At 59.7% G+C, this 17609-nt stretch overlaps 1 protein-coding gene across 1 annotated transcript in view; it reads left to right on the top strand.

Moving 5' to 3' along the window:
* SBNO2 (strawberry notch homolog 2) overlaps positions 1 to 17609 on the top strand; it is a 47183-nt gene that overhangs the window by 8670 nt on the left and 20904 nt on the right. The window contains exon 4 of the mRNA XM_007954556.2: positions 14951 to 15112. Coding sequence (XP_007952747.1) covers positions 14951 to 15112 — 162 coding nt within the window. The remainder of the gene's footprint in view (positions 1 to 14950; positions 15113 to 17609) is intronic.

Raw genomic sequence — 17609 nt, 5'->3', positions numbered from 1 at the left:
GTAGGCACATGGCCCCACCCACAGGCCCTGCCCATGACCCACCTGCAGGCGCGTGGCCTCAACCTCAGGCCCTGTCCTTGGCCCTACAGGCCCTTGCTGCCCTGGGATAGTTGAAGCAGGCAGCCATTCCAGAGGGAAGTTTAGGGTCTTTCCAATGGTCTGCTGTCCCCAGTGCTGCATGTCCTTGGACAGCTCTGTGTGAAGGAGGGCTGGGCTGACGGTCAGCTCACCAGTGCTGGTCTGGCTGGACTGTGTTCAAGTGGCAGCAGTTAGCATGTGCAGGCCCTGGCCCCGCCCATCCTCACCCTCAACCGTCTCTGCCCATCTCTGGGCACCTGATCCGCCTCTTCTGAAAGCCATGCCTCCCTCTCCCCTGGGGCTCCTGCGTCTCCATCCTTGGCTCTCGGTGTCTGGCGGTGTCCTTGAACCTGACGCAGGTGATGAGTCATTAGGCCGAACAGCACATGTCCTAGTACTGTCCTGTTGTCATGGGCTGAATGGTGTCACCCCAAGGCAAGCCCAAAGCAAACCTATTGCTGTCCCTCTCGCTATGGCCCCTCGTGACGGAGTGGAGTGGCTGCAGCAGGTCCCTAGGCTGCCGTCTTTATGGAAGCAGAGGCCCCGCCTTTCTTTGGCAGTGCCACTGAGTGGGTTTGAACCACCAGCCGTCAGGTTGGTAGACAAGTACAAACAGTTTCCACACCTGGGGGACCTGTCCCCTATAAAACCATGCTGATGCCCTAACCCTGGTACCTGCGACCGGGGCCCTGTTTGGAAATAGGGTCTGAGCAGATGTCAGTAGTTGATAGGCAGTCGTCGTGTAGCAGGGTGGCCTGACTCCAACAACTGGTGTCCTTGTAAGAAGAGGAGAAGACACACAGACAGAGAAGGCAAACGGCCCTGTGACAACAGAGACCGAGGCTGGAGTGATGTGGCCACAAGCTCTGCCTGTGATCACAGGAGATGAAGGGACCCTCCCCGGAGCCCCCAGAAGGTGTGTGGCCCTGCCGACCCTTGATTTGGGGGTTCTGGCTCCAGACTGTGAAGGAGTGAATGTCTGTGGTTTCAAGGCATCTGCTACATAACAGTTTGACCCAGCAGCTGAGGGACTCTAGCCCACCATTTATAAGAATGGCTTGTTCCCATGGGGACATGGGCTGTGTGGACGCCCCCTCACCTCACCATGTGGGATTGTACACAGTGGCCGTGGGTCCTCACGGCAGCCCTTGAAAGCCCACCTTTGCACAGAAATGGCTCATGGAGAGCCCCACGGTCCTCCAGTGGGCGGGGTGCAGAGCCTGTGGTGGGCGGGACCCACCCACTGTCCCATGGCAGCTGGACCAAGGTCAGCGCCTCTCCAAGTGGGTTCTCTCCCACCTTCCTGGATGTTCCAGCCTCTCCTGCCTGCACGCCCACACAGGGGCGGCACGACTAGGCATGTGACTGTCTTCTGAAGGACCAGGCTGTGCTTGGCCTGGGTGGTCCAGGCCTTTGCTGAAGAACATGTGTCAGAACCTGCGCAGGCCCCTGGGCATCTCGGCCAGCTCTCCAGTGTGCCTGTGAGGCTCCTGTCCCTGAGTCCTACTGGCCCCAGGTCCTCCCTTGGGACCCTTTTATCCTGGGTTGGTGGAGGCACCTACTGGGGTCTAACCCGGCCAGCCATCTGCGTCTCTGAGACAGAGAGGCCTGGGGAGCTCCGGCCTCCGTACAGCCCCCATGAGGGCCTCCTCTTTTGTGTGTGTGTGTGTGTGTGTGTGTGTGTGTGTGTGTGTGTCCTGTGCCTGCTGTCTGCACGGCCCACACACTGCCATCCCTATCCTCAAGGCCCACCCTACCCTCACCCAGCCTGGAGAGCCAGGCCTCTCTGGCTCCGGACAGGGGCGCTGTCCAGATTACTTGGCTTGGTGACATGCCACCAGCACAGTGATGCCCAAAGACATCCTTATCCTGCTCTTGGGAATGTGCTGCCTCATGTGGTCAAGGGCCCCTGCAGATGCATGACTGGAGGGTCTTGAGAAGGGAGGTGACCCTGGACACCCAGATGGCTCACGTGACCACAAGGGAGGCGAGAAGGTCAGAGTCAGAGCAGGCGAGGTGTGGGCGGCAGCTGAGGTCGAGCGGAAGGTGCTCACCGTTGGCTTTGAAGACGCAAGAGGGGCTGCTGGCCAAGGAGTGCGGGGCCTCGGGAAGCTGGGCGATCTCCCCGGAGCCTCTGGAGGAGCGCAGAGCCCTGCCGACTCATTTCAGAGTCTCCACGATTGTGGGAGAGGAAACGTGCATCGCTGTCGGCTGTGAAGTTTGTGGTGCTCTGTTCCAGTGGCAAGCGGCAGCTCGTCCAGGGCACGGAGCCATCACGTGGCCCTTGGCACGTGGTGCTCTCTGGAAGTGCTGTTTCGTAAGTCAGGAAGGATTAGAACACCAGGACTGGGTCAGGGCAAGGAGTGACTGTAAACCTGAAGGCCTCAACAATCCATGTAGTAGCTCAGCTTGACCATGAACTTCCTAGCAGCCAAAGCAAAAAGGAAAAGCAGATAAGTGGCATCACCCTGTTGCCTGCAGGAGAAGGCAGAGCCACTTTCCCACCATGCCATACTAACTTCTTTTAGGGGCAGGGAAGCATTCTGGGGGAGGGCGTCCATTCCACAGCCCCTGTCCCCACCTCCATAACGAGAGTCCCAAGCCCAGCTTCACTGTGCGGGGCCTTTAGCTTCTCTTGTCACCTGTGCCAGGTCAGAGAGGTGGGTTCTTCCAGAGCCCAGGGAGACCAGGGAGGACAGGGCGGACCACTGCTGCCAGAGCCCTGATGGCTTCCTTTGGGCAGACTTCCCAGGCCAGGCCTCAGAGCACTGCTGGGGGTCACCTCAGGGGTCATGCCTGCCTCTTGGAGGGTCACTGAATGTGCTAACCTCATCACTTGGCTGCCTGGAGACTCTAGATAAGTCCCAGTTCCCCGAACCCAGGACTGGAGGGCCCTCCCAGGCCCCAGTATCTGTGTGTACAATCTCCACAAGGCCAGGCTGTGTCCCTCCCCAGAATGTGCACACAAGTGCCCTCACTGTATAGCTGGGGTGGGGCTGTTATTCTGAGCATGGCTCCAGGCACCCCTCTGCTCCTCTGGGCTGCAGACACCCCCCTGAGGAGGGGCTGCCCCATCCGCTGCTGCCCACCGGCCTTCTGGGAAGCCAGAATGAGATCACAGCTTGGGAAAGTGCTTCGCAAACGGGGCACTGCTCCCCACACACGGGGCTCGCGCATCGATTGGGCCGCGAGTGGATTGCAGGGTATCAGAGGGTCAGCCCGCCCTCCACCGCGCTCAAGCAGTTACCGGCACTCCGGCACTCGGCAGCAGAAACAGCAGAGACGGACAGATGGAGTTCTTACAGTTCTTACAGGAAGCACTGTGGTCCTTGAGGGCTGGGAAGGCCCGCCCTCCCCCGCTCTGCACTGAAGCTGAGGGGCGGGGCCCGCAGGACCCTGCAGACAGCCCCAGGTCACAGGGTTGCGGCTGCGGGAGCTGGGCTGCATCCTGAGTGACTGTGCCAGGACGTGGTCAGGGTGTGCCAGCCCTTGAGCCAGGACAGTGGGCTGACAGGTCAGGCCTGCAGGGGCCTGTTCTCGCACCAGGTCTGCTCCAGGCAGCCTTCTCCCAGTCACCCCAAGGGTGGTCCCACCCCGCTTCCAACACCACAGCACTCTCTCTGCTCCGGGGGTCCCTCTGCTTGGAACCAACTGAGTGGCTGCATCTGGAGCTTCTCTGGTCACCTCTGCTTCACCCCTGCCTCCAGTAAGACTGAGCACACACCCCTACACTGAGCCCACTTCAGAGTTTCTCTGGGGAACAAGGATCAGAGCCCTGCAGTACAGGGACCAGGGGGCTGCTCAGCTGCCCTCCAGCCGGGCACACAGAAAGTGCTCAGTGAGTGTTGATGGGAATATTGTCAAAGGTGGGCCCCAAATGGATGAGGTGGGCTGCTGAGGGGCAGAGTGGCAAGGACAGAGAGGACAGTGGGCCCGACAGGCAGCTGCCAGCAGGGTCACACCACGCCTAGTTCAGGGCCGTGTTTGGCCCTTGCTGCCCTGTGACAGACACTCGTCTTTGTGCCACACCGAGCCTCGTCAGTGTGGCCAGAGGCCAACCCAGGACTCAGGAGAACCCTAATAGCCAGGGCCCAACCCAGAGGCCCTTGCAGCCTTTGCTGTGTGTGGGGTATAATCCCAGCATGGGGACCCAGGGCCATGGCACACAGCCAGCACTGTTGGGATTGGGCTCAAGCTCTGGGCTGGCCTTCCCCATCCTCATGGGCCATGTATGCTGCACCCACCCACCCTACGGCCTCGTGAGCCCCCTGGCTCCAGACCCTAGAGACCCACCTGGCTGTTGATGATGCAACCAGCCTCCAGCCATGATTCTTCCTCTACTCCCTTCTTCTGTTTCCAGAAAGATCTAAACGTGCTCCAGCCCTCGCAGTGTCCTCAGCACCCCTGGCCTCCCCTCCCCCTCATGCTGCCTGCCCCACACCTCATCTCTCCTGGGCACCTCTGCCTCTGACCCCTGAGTGCTTCTCTGGAGCAGCCAGAAGTGCCCGCTCCAGGAGCCCCAGGCAGCCACAGCCCGCCCTAACGCGTCAGCTGAGCCCAAAGGGCAGACACTCATCCACCTATGGCTGCCTGCACAGAGAGGCTCCCAAAGGGGCATCAGTAGGGGTGGGACTAGGATGCGGGGTGGCCAGAACGCGGGGGTACCGAGTTACCCGGCATGGGGACCCCAAGACAACTCCAGGACCAGAGGATGCCCCTCCCTGCAGGACCCACCTGTCGGGCAGAAACACGTGCCCTGTCCTCGGTTGCCAGCTCACACTCCGGAATGTTCCTGCATGCCTGCTCAGGGCTGCATCACTAGCCAGCGACTCACCTGACAGGACGAGGGGAGGCTGCAGGGTTCTAGAGACCTGGCTACAGCCTGACATCTGTAGCTCTAATCACGAAGTTCAGGGCTGGGTGCCCAGGTCGCCTCTACAGTTCCGCTTCCTGGTCATTCTCTTGTTTAGATTGAGATGGGATTCACGGGCCACACAGCTTGCCTGTGTCAAGGGCTTGCTTCCTAGGCTGTGTAGCTGTCCCAGTGCCAGTGTAGAACGTTCTGTGACCTCTAGAAGACCCCCAGAGGCTCCCAGCCCTGCCTGTGTCCACTTACCTGCTCTCTGGGCAGTGACATCATGCAGTCACTGTCCTCTTGGGCCCGGCTTGTTTCCTGGAAAGCTCGTCCGCATTGTTGCGCGTGTCAGAACCGTGTTTCTCCTTGTCACTGAGTAGTGCTGCCACGTGTGGATGGAGCACATTTTGTTCTTCCGTCCGTTGTCTGAACATGCGGTGTCCACCTTGCAGCTGGTAGGGGTTGTGCTGCTTGAACATATGTGCACAGGGTTCTGTGTGGATGTGGGCTTGTGTCGCTCTCAGGTCAAGCTCGAGGAGCGGGACTGCTGGGTGGTCCAGTGGGTGACTCTCCAGCTTTCTGAGGGGCCGCCCCATCTCCACTCCTTCCAGCCACGCCCATTCTCCTCAGTACTTTCGGTTGTCTTTTTTGTGGAGCCGTCCTGGAGCCGGGGTGGGGGTGTTGCAATGTCTCCCCGTGGCTCTGATCGGTATCTCCCGGGTACTAAAGACCCAGAGCGCTCTTGTGGGTGGCATGCCGACCCATCAGCCGTTTGTGCATCTTCTCCCCCCGCATTGGGCTGGTTGGGATGTGTTGCCCCCTCTGGCTGTGGGTGGGGAGCAGGCAAGTTAGTGGCCGGGCGTCCTGAGACTCTGGTCTGTGCCTGGGAGTTTCCCGGGTGCAGACAGATGCTCTAGGGTGCTGTGTCGGGGGAGGATGAGGATGGCAGATGGTTTAGGATGTCAGGAGAGCCAGGTGGTCAGGGTCCCAACACCAGTTCTGCCACTCCTGCCACTGGGTTAGCAAGAGCAGCCCCTGCATCCATGGGTGGATGGACAGGGGTGCCCTCCTGGCCCCACTCTTGCTCCAGAGGCCAGGAGAGGTTGGCGGGTCTCGAGGAAGTACTTTCCTCCTGGCTGGCTGCTGGCCTGCCACCCGCCTCCCCTTCACCTGCTGGTCTGGGTGCAGAGAAGGACTGAGGCCCTGGGGTCATGTCTGGCACCACACAGCATGAGCACCAGAGCTGTCCCCAGCCCCTAATACTGTCACCGCCGGCCCCAAGGACCTGGCTGGAGCCCCCTAGTCCTGGGGGCTTGTGGCTACAGGCTTCCAGGACTTGATCAGCACCGGCTGGTGGAAGCCTGCAGGACAGGTGGTGCCCCTGTTCCTCTGTTGGTCAGAATGGGCAACAGTGTGCCCAACACCCACGCTGGCCTGCACAGCATGGTGGACCCACCAGACCACTACAGATGGTCTTTTCTCACTTGTTCTATTCCAAACTGGACACTATTCCCCAAGAAGGGGGTGCCCAGCTGGGTTGAGGGGACCTCAGGGTTGCTTCTTAACACCAGCGAGCCCCCAGTGGATGGCAGAGGGGCTCGTGGTGAGGAGAGGAGGGGCTTCAGGGATCCAGGTCCCCTAGCCAAGCCTTAGCTTCCTGGCCGGCAGCACTGGCCCTTCTGAAGTCCTTGCAAGGGTATGCCCAGCTGTGCTGGGGGGTGAGGCAGGGAACAGAGCTAAAGGCGAAAACAGGCTGGGGAAACTGAGGCCAGGGCAGGAGGGGCTGTGCGTGCCTGCCGGAGGCGGGCCCTGGGTTGGGCAGGGCCCCGCCCGGCTCGGCGCCCCGCGCTGCCAGCCGCTGGAGCCGCCCCGTCCAGTAAGGCCCGGCGCTGCCGGTAATGGGCCGGCGGCATCATTTCCCGACAGTCAGCCGACTGCGGAGGAAGTCGGCCGGTGACTAACCCACCCGCGGTGGCCGCGGCGCCCGGCCCGCACGGGGTCATGCGGAGCCGCGGCGCCTCCCGGGCCAGCTCCGCGCCATGTCCCGGCTGCGGCTCTGGCTGCGCTTCGCCGAGCTTGGCCAGGTAACTCGCGCCGTCAGCTCAGCGCGCTCCTCCCGGTGTAGATGGGGACCCGGCGGCCGGACGGGAGGGCAGGAGGGGACGGGGAGGGTGACCCGCGGCTCCGAGAGCTCAGAGCCGCGTCAGGAACCCCGGAAAGCTCCTGTCCTGCTCCTGTCGGGCGGCCAGAGCGACCCAGCCTGCGTGCTCGGGGAGAGGTTGGGACCCCTGGCTGGACGGTTTGGGGGTGTTTAGGGGGAACGGGGGGCGGGGGTCTCTGCCGCCCGAGGTCACAAGGGTGGATGGGGGTGGGCGGTCGGCCGGGGCTCTCATGGGTTCTGGTGCGCTCCGGTGCGTGTGACTGGGACGCCTGGGTCTCCTCCGGAGCCCCTCACAGGGTGTGCTTGTGCGGCTTTGCTAGCAGGGATTGCGTGGGGGCGGGGTTTTGGCCTGAGTGCTGGCTGGACAGACTCTTTCCCGCACGACCCCGGACCCAGGGCCCTCCGATGACTCCAGGCACGTGCCCTCCCTCAGGGCCACTGTCCGGGGCAGGCTAGGACAGAGGGGGTCGTGGGGGCGCGCCCTGCGAAGGGGTGTGGCCGTGCGTGAGGGAGCGAGTCCAGGCTCTGCTGGAGTGCTTGGCGCTGAGTCCCGCCCCCTGGGAGGGGCCAGAGCTGGGTCCTGCCTCCAGCCCCCGCCCATCCTGCCTGGTCCCCAGGCTCTCAGGTGCTGCCGGCCCGCTCTCTCCCTTCCTCGGGCTGGCGGGGGAGGAAGGGAGAGGCAGGAGGAAATTCTAGGGTTGGTCGTCTTGGGTCCTTTCTGGGTCAGATTCTGGGGTTCGAGGTCAGGGGGTCTGCTGGGAGTCACGTCCCACACGGGCGGGGACAGGGTCTCACGGGAAGTGGTCTGCTCCTGCCCTCATTCACCCACCCCTGGGTGCCCACCCTACAGGAGTGGGTCCAGACAGTGGGGGTGGGGCGCCCCGCCCCTCCCTCTATCCCACCCTGTCTCTTGCTGTGGGGGGGGGGGCGGCTTTGGCAGGAGGGAGGGCGAGGAGCTGCCAGAGAGACTTTTTTTTTTTTTTTTTAAAGAACCCTTTGGATTCAGGAAAACCCAAGTCCTTAGGACAGCCCGTGGCCTCCGGCCGCCCGGCCTCACTGGCTGAGACGCTTGGCCCACCCTGCAGTAATGCTGATGCGCGGTTGTTTGCCGCCAGGCCTACATGGACACACACTATCTCAGTGCTGGCCTTCACACCTTGGGACTTCTTGCCTGGACCCTGACAGTTTCCCAGTCTTTCTCTGGTGTTTGGAAGGCAGTGGTGTTGAGGGGTGATGCTCAGGAGTTTAGTGAGTCCCCTTGACTGATGGTGTGTGGTATTTCTCATCTCGGACAGGGCAGTGGGGCTGTTGGGAGGGGGGCTGGGGTGAGGTGCCCTCCCCACCTGTCCCATCAGGTGTGAACTGCCCTGACTCATCACTATGAGGCTGGCCTTGGTCCCCTGGCTGAGGTGTGTTGTTGGGTGTCTTGCCCCCCTCTCCACACTATGCTTTCTTGTGGAATGTCACCATGCCTGGCACTGTGGCTCGTGGCTGGGGGGTGGGGGTGGGGTGGGGGTATACCCCTACCTGTTGTCCTTGGTAGGGAGGGGTCGTGCTAGTCCCTTTACGGCAGGTGCTGGTCCACCCTTCACTTCTGGAGATGGGACACTGGCCGTGGGACACTCCCCGGGATGCTCCTGCTGGGGTGTGGTGGGTACCCACCTGTGGCCCTGGGGTATGGGCAGTGAAAACAGGCACAATGATTTCAGGGTTCGGGCCGGGGGAGCCTCCACTCTTCCCACAGTGGGTCCCGGGCCGCTCCCATCCAGACCCTCAGTTCCTGAGCGCCTGGCTGCTGGTGTTCCCACCCTCCTCTGGGAGGCCCTTCCCAAGCCTCCCCTGCCCCACCCCGCCTGAAGGGGCCTAAGAAGGTTCTGCCCCTGCCCCCAGACGGAGGTTAGATGAGTCGAGGGCCTGAATCCCCTGGCCCAGGAGGGACTCGGGACCGTCCCCCACACTGCAAAGGTCCAGGCTAGGCTCTGGCCTGTCCACCCCAGCTGCCATATGCCCCCCAGGTATGAGCTAGGCTGAAGCAGGCATCCTAGCATCTGACCCTGCACCCACCAGCCTTTCCCCAGCTGTCCCCTCCGCTTGGGGAGCGTGCGGCCAGACACCTGGTCCACCCAGCCCTGGAGTTCTGGGCAGGCCCGGCTCGAGGCCACAGTGACCCCCACCCTGTGTCGGTTGTTTCTTTTATTTAAATTTGAAAGTACACACAGCAGTTTCTATGTGTGTAACTTAGTAACCTTGATGTCATTCTTCGTTTGGGTGACCATTCTGGCTCCCTCTTTCCAATCACTCCCCACTGTGAACATGAACTCACTGCCCCTAAGCAAGCCCTGCTCCTTGCCCCCTCCCCACGTGAGGGACCACCGCTGATCTTTGCTTTCTCTGTGTTGTTCATTTGCTGTCAGTGGACCCGCCAGCCCTGGGCCTTCCACAGCTGCCAGGTCGCGCTCCGCACGGTGCTGTCGGGGTTCCCCCGCAGTTCACGGCCTGCAGGGGACTCCAGTTTTCTGGGTGACTGACCGGTGTTCCATTGCACGCTTACATCGTCTTTATTTTTCCCTTTAATCTTTCATCGAGTTTTTGGTGAAAGTTTGCACGGCAGGTTAGGTTTCCGTGTGACGGTTTCCACACTAATCGTTGGGTGTCGTTAGTTACTTTTGTCACGGTGGGCCAGCGGGGTCTTTCTCTGTGTTCCCCACTCCCTCTCAGGACTCTAATCTCCCTGCCCCTATCTTCTCATCTTGTTGTTGTTGTTGTTATTTGCCATCGAGTCGCCCCGACTCCTAGCGACCCCTTCTTGGGTTTCCGAGGCACTTATCACTACGATCTTAGGGGCTGAGTAACACAGTTGACCCTTTGGTCTCAGGCTGCTGGCATTTAAATAGTGCCTTTATATCGTGTGCCACCTGCTGTTTGGCTTAGAGGTGGCCTCAGTCTAGGCCTGGTTTGGGGTTTAAGGGTGTCTCGGGTGATGGTCTCAGCAGTTCCTCTGCCCCTACTGGTCCAGTCTGTCTGGCCTTACTATTTTTTAAGATGAGATTCTGAGCTCTGCTCCATCTTTTTCTCCCATTCTCTCTGGGACCACCGATTGGGGCCCTGTTCAGAATGGTCGGTGGTGGTCGCTGGGCACCATCTAGTTCTTCTGGTCTCAGGGCGGAGAAGGTTGTGGCTCCTGTGGACTTGTTTCCCTGAGCTTTTGGGCCTTCTCTCAGTTTGGCTCCTGATGAGTCGGGACCCAAGTTGTGCCTGCATCACGTGTTGATGGACGTCTTGGTTGTGTCCACCTTTTGGCCCTTATGAGAAGTGTTGCCAGGGATGGCTGTACGGGCTGTCTGCGTCCCTGCCAGCCCGTTTTGTGGCTCTATCCACAGGATGAGATTGTGGGTCCTGTGGTATTTCCATGCCCAGCTTTCTGAGGACCCACCAAACTTGGTCACAGCGCTGTGCCACTTGACGTTTCTACCAGCAGTGGACGAGGGCCCTCTTTGTCCCCAACCTCACCAACGCCTGCTGTTTTGATCATTCTTAAGCTCATGAGGGCAGGGAGTATCTCATGGTGGTTTTGATTTGCATCTCCCTGATGGCTCATGGAAGAGCCCTGGTGGCACAGTGGTTAAGCACTCGGCTACTAACTGAAAGGTTGGCCGTTGAAATGCACCAGCTACTCAGCAGCACAAAGATGAGGCAGTCAGCTTCTGTAAAGACTGACAGCCTTGGAAACCCGTGGGGCAGTTCCACTCTGTCCTCTAGGGGTGCTGTGAATCAGGATCAACTCCAGGGCGGTAGGTTTGGGGTTTGGTTTGGGCTTTGCTTCCATGAAGATTGTTGTTGTTGTCATGTGCTGTACAGTTGGACCCAACTTGTAGCAACCTCTCCTTGGGTTTCCGGGGCGGTATCACTACGGAAGTAGATTGCCCAACCTTCCTTCTGAGGAGTGGCCGGTGGGTTTGAACTGCCAGCCATCTGGTTAGTAGTCAAGTGCCTTAGGCACTACGCCACCAGAGCTTCCCCATGAAGATGACAGCCTTGGAAACCCCGTGGGGCAGTTCCACTCTGTCCTCTAGGGGCACTGTGGGTAGGGATGGACTCCCGGCAATGGGTGTGGTTTGGGCTTTGCTTCTGTGAAGATTGACAGCCTTGGAGACCCCGTGGGGCAGTTCCACTCTGTCCTCTAGGGGCACTGTGGGTCAGGGTGGACTCCCTGCAGTGCGTGTGGTTTGGAACGGCTAAAAGACAGCCAGCATCTTTCCACGTGTGTCGGCCTCCTGAAGGCCCTCTTTCCGCGTGTGTCGGCCGCCTGAAGGCCCTCTTTCCACGTGTGTCGGCCGCCTGAAGGCCCTCTTTGGTGTCTGTTCAGACCCTTTGCCCTTGCTGATTGGGTTGTTTTTTTGATGTCATGCTGATGCTATTCAGTTGTTTCTTTTTTTCTCCCCTTGAACCCACAGCACTCACAGGAAACTAATGCAGGGGAGGTGGTGCATAGTTAGCAAAACACAAAACCACGTCATTGCCTCGTTTGCCTAAAAACGTGGTGATACCTTAAGAAGTACGTGTTCATGGCACAGACAAGGAAGCGATGAAGTTAGATGAGAGTCTAACCCTTTCTATCAGACTTGACGTCCTTCTTTCTAGGCCCTGAGGACAGTGGTTGAATTACCCACCCCCCTTGCTGGTTTCCTGCTTCCATTCGCCCGTTAGCCCAGAGTCCCTGTGCCTTCCTCCACTGGCTTCGGGTGTGGATGCCGCCCATGTGGCTACAACTGCTTCCCGGCCTGGGTGACGAGCATGCCATCAAAGTAGATTAATCGCCCTAGAATATTGCGTTTGATAGTAATGCAAGCACAAGTCAACCCACCAGCATCCAGCACAGGTCCTTGGGCTGTGGTACACCCTGCCCTCATCAGGCCTGTGGTCTGGGCGGAGTCTCTGGCGTCGGGCAGGGGCGGTGTTCTAAACAGCGGGTAGTGCCACCCTTGGTCTCTCCGTGCAGGCTGTTGCTGGGAGCTTGCTTGGATGGACATGATTTGTTCAACAGCATGGCTTTGTTAAGTGCCTTCAAGTTGCTCCTTCAGTTCTTCATGCTACTTACTCTTAATTTTTTAAATCTTCCTTCTTTCTTGCAAATCGGCATCATAAGCCAGCCTGCGAACCAATGAGTGCTGTGTGTCTTTATCCCCTTCACCCCAGTGAACACGTGTCTCCCCTCCAGGTAGTGGTTTACCTTCCCTTCCTCCCCAGCCCTGGTCACCATCAAAGACTATTTCTTCCTCTGTGAAACCCTTCCCTGACTTTTTCCAGTGGTTGGTCTCATACGGTGCTTGTGCTTTAGTGGCTGACTGACCTCACTCAGCAGAGCGCCCTCCAGGGTCACCCACGTTGTGAGATGTTTTGCAGACTGTCGCTGTTCTCTAGCGTTGCGTAGGTCCCGTCGTGTGTGGGGGCCAGTGTGTGGGTTCGTTCACCCGCGGCTGGGCACTCGGCTTGTCTGCGTCTCTCTGCCTTTGGGAATAGTGCTGCGACGACCACGGGTGTGCACGCCTCTGCTCCCGTCACGGCTCTGCTTTCTCTAGGACACATACCGAGTAGTGGATGCTGGATCATAAGGCATTTCTGTGTCCAGCTTTTCCAGGAAGCGCCCTGCCATTTTCCACACTGGATGCACCACAGTACAGCCCCACCAGCAGTGCAGGAGGGCTCCAGTCTCGCCGCTCCCTCGCCGCTCCCTCGCTCCCTCCCTCGCCAGCATTTGTTGTTTTCTGATTTTTTTACTTTGATGTAAGTGCTGGGGTGAGATGGTATCTCATTGTTGTTTTGATTGGTGTCATTTTAATGGCTGATAGGAGCTCTGGTGGCGCAGTGCCTCAGGCATTTGACTTGTAACCAGAAGGCTGGCGGTTCAAACATACCAGCCACTCCTCAGAAGGAAGATGGGGAATCTACTTCTGTAAAGATTTACCGCCTTGGAAACCCAGCAGGGTCGCTATGAGTTGGAATCGACTCCATGGCAGTGGGTTTTTGGTTTTGACAGTGGCTGATGATCATGGGCATTTCTCCGTGTGTTTGTTGGCTGTCTGAATGTCGTCTGTGGTGAAGTGTCTGTACATGTCCTCTGTCCGTTTTTTAATTGGATTGTTTGTCTTTTTGTGTTAAGGTGTTGACATTTTCTATGAATTTTAGAGCTCAGCCCCTGTCTGACAGTCACTGTGGGCGTGTTCACGGTCTGGGGCCCCTCTTGCTAACCTCGTGGTGGCGCCCTGGGACGCACATGAGTCTGATTTTCAGGAGGCCCCGCCCGTCCAGTCGGCCTCTGGGGCTTGCGCATTGTCAGTTACCTTCAGTAGCAGTTGGCTCTCTAAACTGTGACTTAGTGGTGGGTGATTTACGCACCTGAACGCCACCTTTTCAGGTGTACTGGCTGGTGTGAGGACTCTCCACAGATACCTAGGTCCTGCCTCGGTCACCTCAGAGCCCCGTGGTCCACAGCCCCTCCCCTGCCACACACTGGCCACCAACCACCCAGTCAGCCCATCCCCTCTGCCCCCAGCCCCCTGCCCTTGTCCCTGTGCTTCCTGGTCCCCTGGCCCCTCTGCCCCCAGCCCTCTGTCGCTTGTCGCCTGGCCCTCCACCCCCTGAGCCTCCCCTGGCCCTGGTTGTCTAGCACGGAACCTTGGGGCCTGGCATCTCCTGTCTTGGTCCCCTTCTCTTTGTCCTCCTTTTGTCCTTGTGTTAACTGCTTTACTGAGTGATAGTCACCCACTTAAAGTGCACAGTTCAGTCGTTGTTAGTGTGTTCACAGAGCTGTGTAACTGTCAGCACTAATTCCAGAACCTTCTATCACCCTATTGACCCTCACACCCTGCAATCATCCCATTTCATGGGCCCCAGAAGAAGGCTGGCGGGTGAGGTTTGGGTAGCAGCAGCCCCATCCCCCACCTCCTCTCCATCCTGGCCCCTCACAGACCTTCCCCCAGCAGAAGTGCCCACACCCTCCCAGGTCCTACACAGACCCCACACTGTATGAGTCTCCTCTGGCTGCCATGTCGACCGCTACCAGCTGCATGGCTCAGAACCATCAGGGGTTAGCTTTTGGTCCTGGGGTCCAGAGTCTGGAACGGGACCCACGGGCTGAGGGTGGGGTGTCTGGTTCCTCCTGGAGGCTCTGGGGGGAACCATCTCCAGCCTTCCCCAGCTTCTAGAGGCCCCGTGTTCCTCGGCCCGTGGCCCCTTCCTGCGTCTGCAGAGCCGGCACTGAGCACCTCCCAGTCTCCTTCTCTGCTTCCGCCCTCACATCTGAGTCTGACCCTCCCGCCTCCCTGGGATACGGCCTGTGGTCACAGCCACCCCCGGCTGGTCCACGATCACCTGCCTTTTCCGGACTCTTCACTCAGTCCATCTGCAGGGTCCCTGAACTGTGAGAGACCATGTTCCAGGTGCTGGGAATTGAAGTGTGGGGACATCCTTGGGGTCCCTAGCCTGCCAACCATGAATGTTTTTCTCATATAACTGACCTAACTACCAGTCACCGCCGAGGCAACGCCACCTTCGGGTGCGCCCGCCTGCTCCGAGCGGACCGTGCCCACAGGGTCTTCAGGCTTACCCTCCAGAGGCAGGTCACCAGGCCTTTCTTCCCAGGCATCTCTGGGCAAGCTCGCCCCCGAGCTCTGAGCTGAGCATGTTTGTCGTCTGTACCCCTGCAGACGTCCCTCAGAACCAGGGGAATCCTGGGGACCGTGTCTCTGAAAGTAAAAGCATCCATCTGGGTGTCATAAAATGTGCTGGGCACAGGAAGCAGCTCCGCTCGGCTGTGCCCACGTGTCCTCCCAGCACCTCACCCGCCTGTCTTCCAGGACTCCTCGTGCCTCGACAACATCTCCAATGCCTCCATCTTATCGTCGTCCGTGGACTCCCTGTCGGACATCGCAGACACTCCCGACTTCCTGCCAGCCGACAGCCTCAGCCAGGTGCCCACCATCTGGGACGTGAACACTGCCTCGTCCACCCAAGACAAGGTCAGTGCCTCAGTCCCACAGCGTGGCCGGCTACTCCCAGGACTCGCGCCTGTTCACTTAGCATGTGGTTACCAGCTCAGGGTCATCAGATTTGCTGCATAGCATAGGGATCAGGCCCAGGACCTCACGAAGCACGCTGCCCGTCGGTGCAGGGAGCAGACCCGACCCCCACGGCCCCTCCAGCCCACGGTGTATACTCCTGCCTCAGTGGGCTGCAAGCCAGGGAAGGCCCAGCAGCGAGGAAGGAAAGGTGTCTCCACGGGAAACAGTAGGTGCCATGGCCTCCGTGGGCTCTAAGGGGTGGCGGCTGGGGGGCTTGGCCAGGCACGAGGCGGTGAGGTTGGCAGAATCAAGTCCCAGGTGGAGCGGGGAGTCAGCCTTCATCCTCCGCACGGTGAGAGGCCTGTGAGCAGCTTCCATGGTACATGGGACTCCTGGGAGTAAGCTTCTCTGGGGGTTGGGGGCGTGGGAGGGGTACAGGCCAGCGGCTGGGCAGGAGCCCCATCCGCAACCAGACCTGTCTCAGGTCCCTGCCCGGAGAGGCACTCCTCAACTCTGGGAGCCAGGTGCAGCCTAGGAACTGGCATGCGCCCCCGTCCGCTTTCCCGTCCCCCCACCACCACCCGCAACACCGCCAGCTGCCTGCTGCCCTGACCACATGGGTGGGGGTCCCAGCACTGTCGGCCCCACAAAGAAGGGCTGTGACCTGGGCAGCAGCCAGGTGGGCGGGAGGGTGCCCCCCCCTCCCCCCCGTGGCTCACACCCTGGATCGTCCATCCCCATAGTCCCTGCAGGCAGTGAGGGTGGTGAGGGCCTCCAGCTGGGCCCCCACCCCTGCCTGTGGGAACCGTGACTCAGCCTTCTGGGAACAGCAGCTGTTAGTTCTCTATGTGTGGTTTTTATCACTTGAGGAAAGAGCTGAGGCGGAGTGTGGCCTCGCCTTCCTCTGTCTCAGCCCACTGGTTCTCACTGTAAACTCCGCCCAGTCTCTGCACACAGCAGGGGAGGGGCTGTGCCACACTGCCTGGCCCAGCCCTCCTGGAAGTGTTGTGTGCACTCGGGCTTGGGATGGGCCTGGCCCTGCCGTCCTTCCCTGGGCCTCAGGCCAAGGGTCCACATGGGGAGTTCTGGGGACCACAAGTCACCACCCCGTCCTGTGTATTTTTCTTGTTTATAAGTTTTTTCACAGTGATTTTTTAAGTTGTAGTAAAATACATATAACCTGAAATTTACCATTTGAACTTTTTTAAAGTACCATTTAAGCTTAAGCTCTGGTGGCACATCAGTTAAATGCTTGGCTGCTAATTAAAAGGTCAGCAGTTCAAACCCACCAATGGCTCTGTGGGAGAAAGACCTGGTCATCAGCTCCTGTCGAAATTACAGCCTTAGGAGCGCAATAGGGCAGTCCTCCTCTGTCGCCCGGGTCACTGGGCGTTGGAGCCACCACCAACGACACAGCGCCCCCAGCGACCTTAATCGCAGTCACCATGCTGTGCCATTGTCACTGTTGCTCGCTTCCAGAGCCTTTCTGTATGATTATTTATTAAGAGTGAGGAAGTTCTGGAATGGCCCAGACCCTGCTCTGGGCTCTGGCGGGTGGTACCAGCCCCACTGCTATGGTCAGTCCAGTGACTTGGTGGCGGTCCCCAGCCCATCCACAGCTCTCGAGCCCTGTCGCTTTGGAGACCCCACTGAGGGGCTCACTGTGAGCTGTGCTGCACCCTGTGGGACTCATGGGTAGTTCCCTAGATCCAGGCTGGGACTTGGTTATCCACTCTGGTCACCCATGCAGTGGGGCCACCCACAGAGGCACCTTATGGCCCTCGGGGACCTGTGGAGCCAGCCTGTCCCTTGCACCCCAAGTGTGCTATGGGTCAGGGCCCGTTGCATGTCCTTGTGCTGACGGCCGCTGCCCCCAGCCCTCACAGCCACCTCCGCGGTCCCCACACAGCCAGGCCACACAGGGGCCCCCACGTGCCTGAGCACTGACACCATGCAGCTGGCCTTTGCCCTTGAGCGCTCCCAGTGGAGCCTGGCTCACCATGGTTTCCAACAAGCGTGCCGTGGACCCCTTTCCTAGAAGCACATGAGGGGGCTCCTGTAAGAGCACAGTAGGTCTCCCACTAGTACATGCTGGGCCTCCGGAAAACATGCAGCATGTCTCCCGTAAGTGCACAGTGGGTCCCCTTGAGGTCCAGTGGGTGTCCTGCCTGTGCGGAGCGCGGCTTCGAGAAGCACAAAGTGGCTTTCCCAGTGGCACACAGTGGGGCTCCACCCCCAGGCTGGATGGCAGTTCTCTGCCGGCTTCTGCTGGGTCCAGAGAGGGACCTTGTTCACCCATGAGAACTAGCAGCTAAGCCCCTTCCCCAAGGCCAGCCCGAGCTGGTGGGCGTGGGGAGGTAGGGTGTTGGCTGGGAGGAGACAGCACACGCCTCACGTGGATGGTGCCTGCCAGGTGCCTGGGGAGAAGCTGTGTCCTCTCAGTCAGGAGGCAGCC

Source organism: Orycteropus afer, unplaced genomic scaffold (assembly GCF_000298275.1).
Source record: "Orycteropus afer afer isolate SDZICR_OR568_19922 unplaced genomic scaffold, OryAfe1.0 scaffold00466, whole genome shotgun sequence".
NCBI lineage: Eukaryota > Metazoa > Chordata > Mammalia > Tubulidentata > Orycteropodidae > Orycteropus > Orycteropus afer.
The sequence above is the reverse complement of the archived record's forward strand: the minus strand, read 5'-3'. Positions and strand labels throughout refer to the sequence as shown.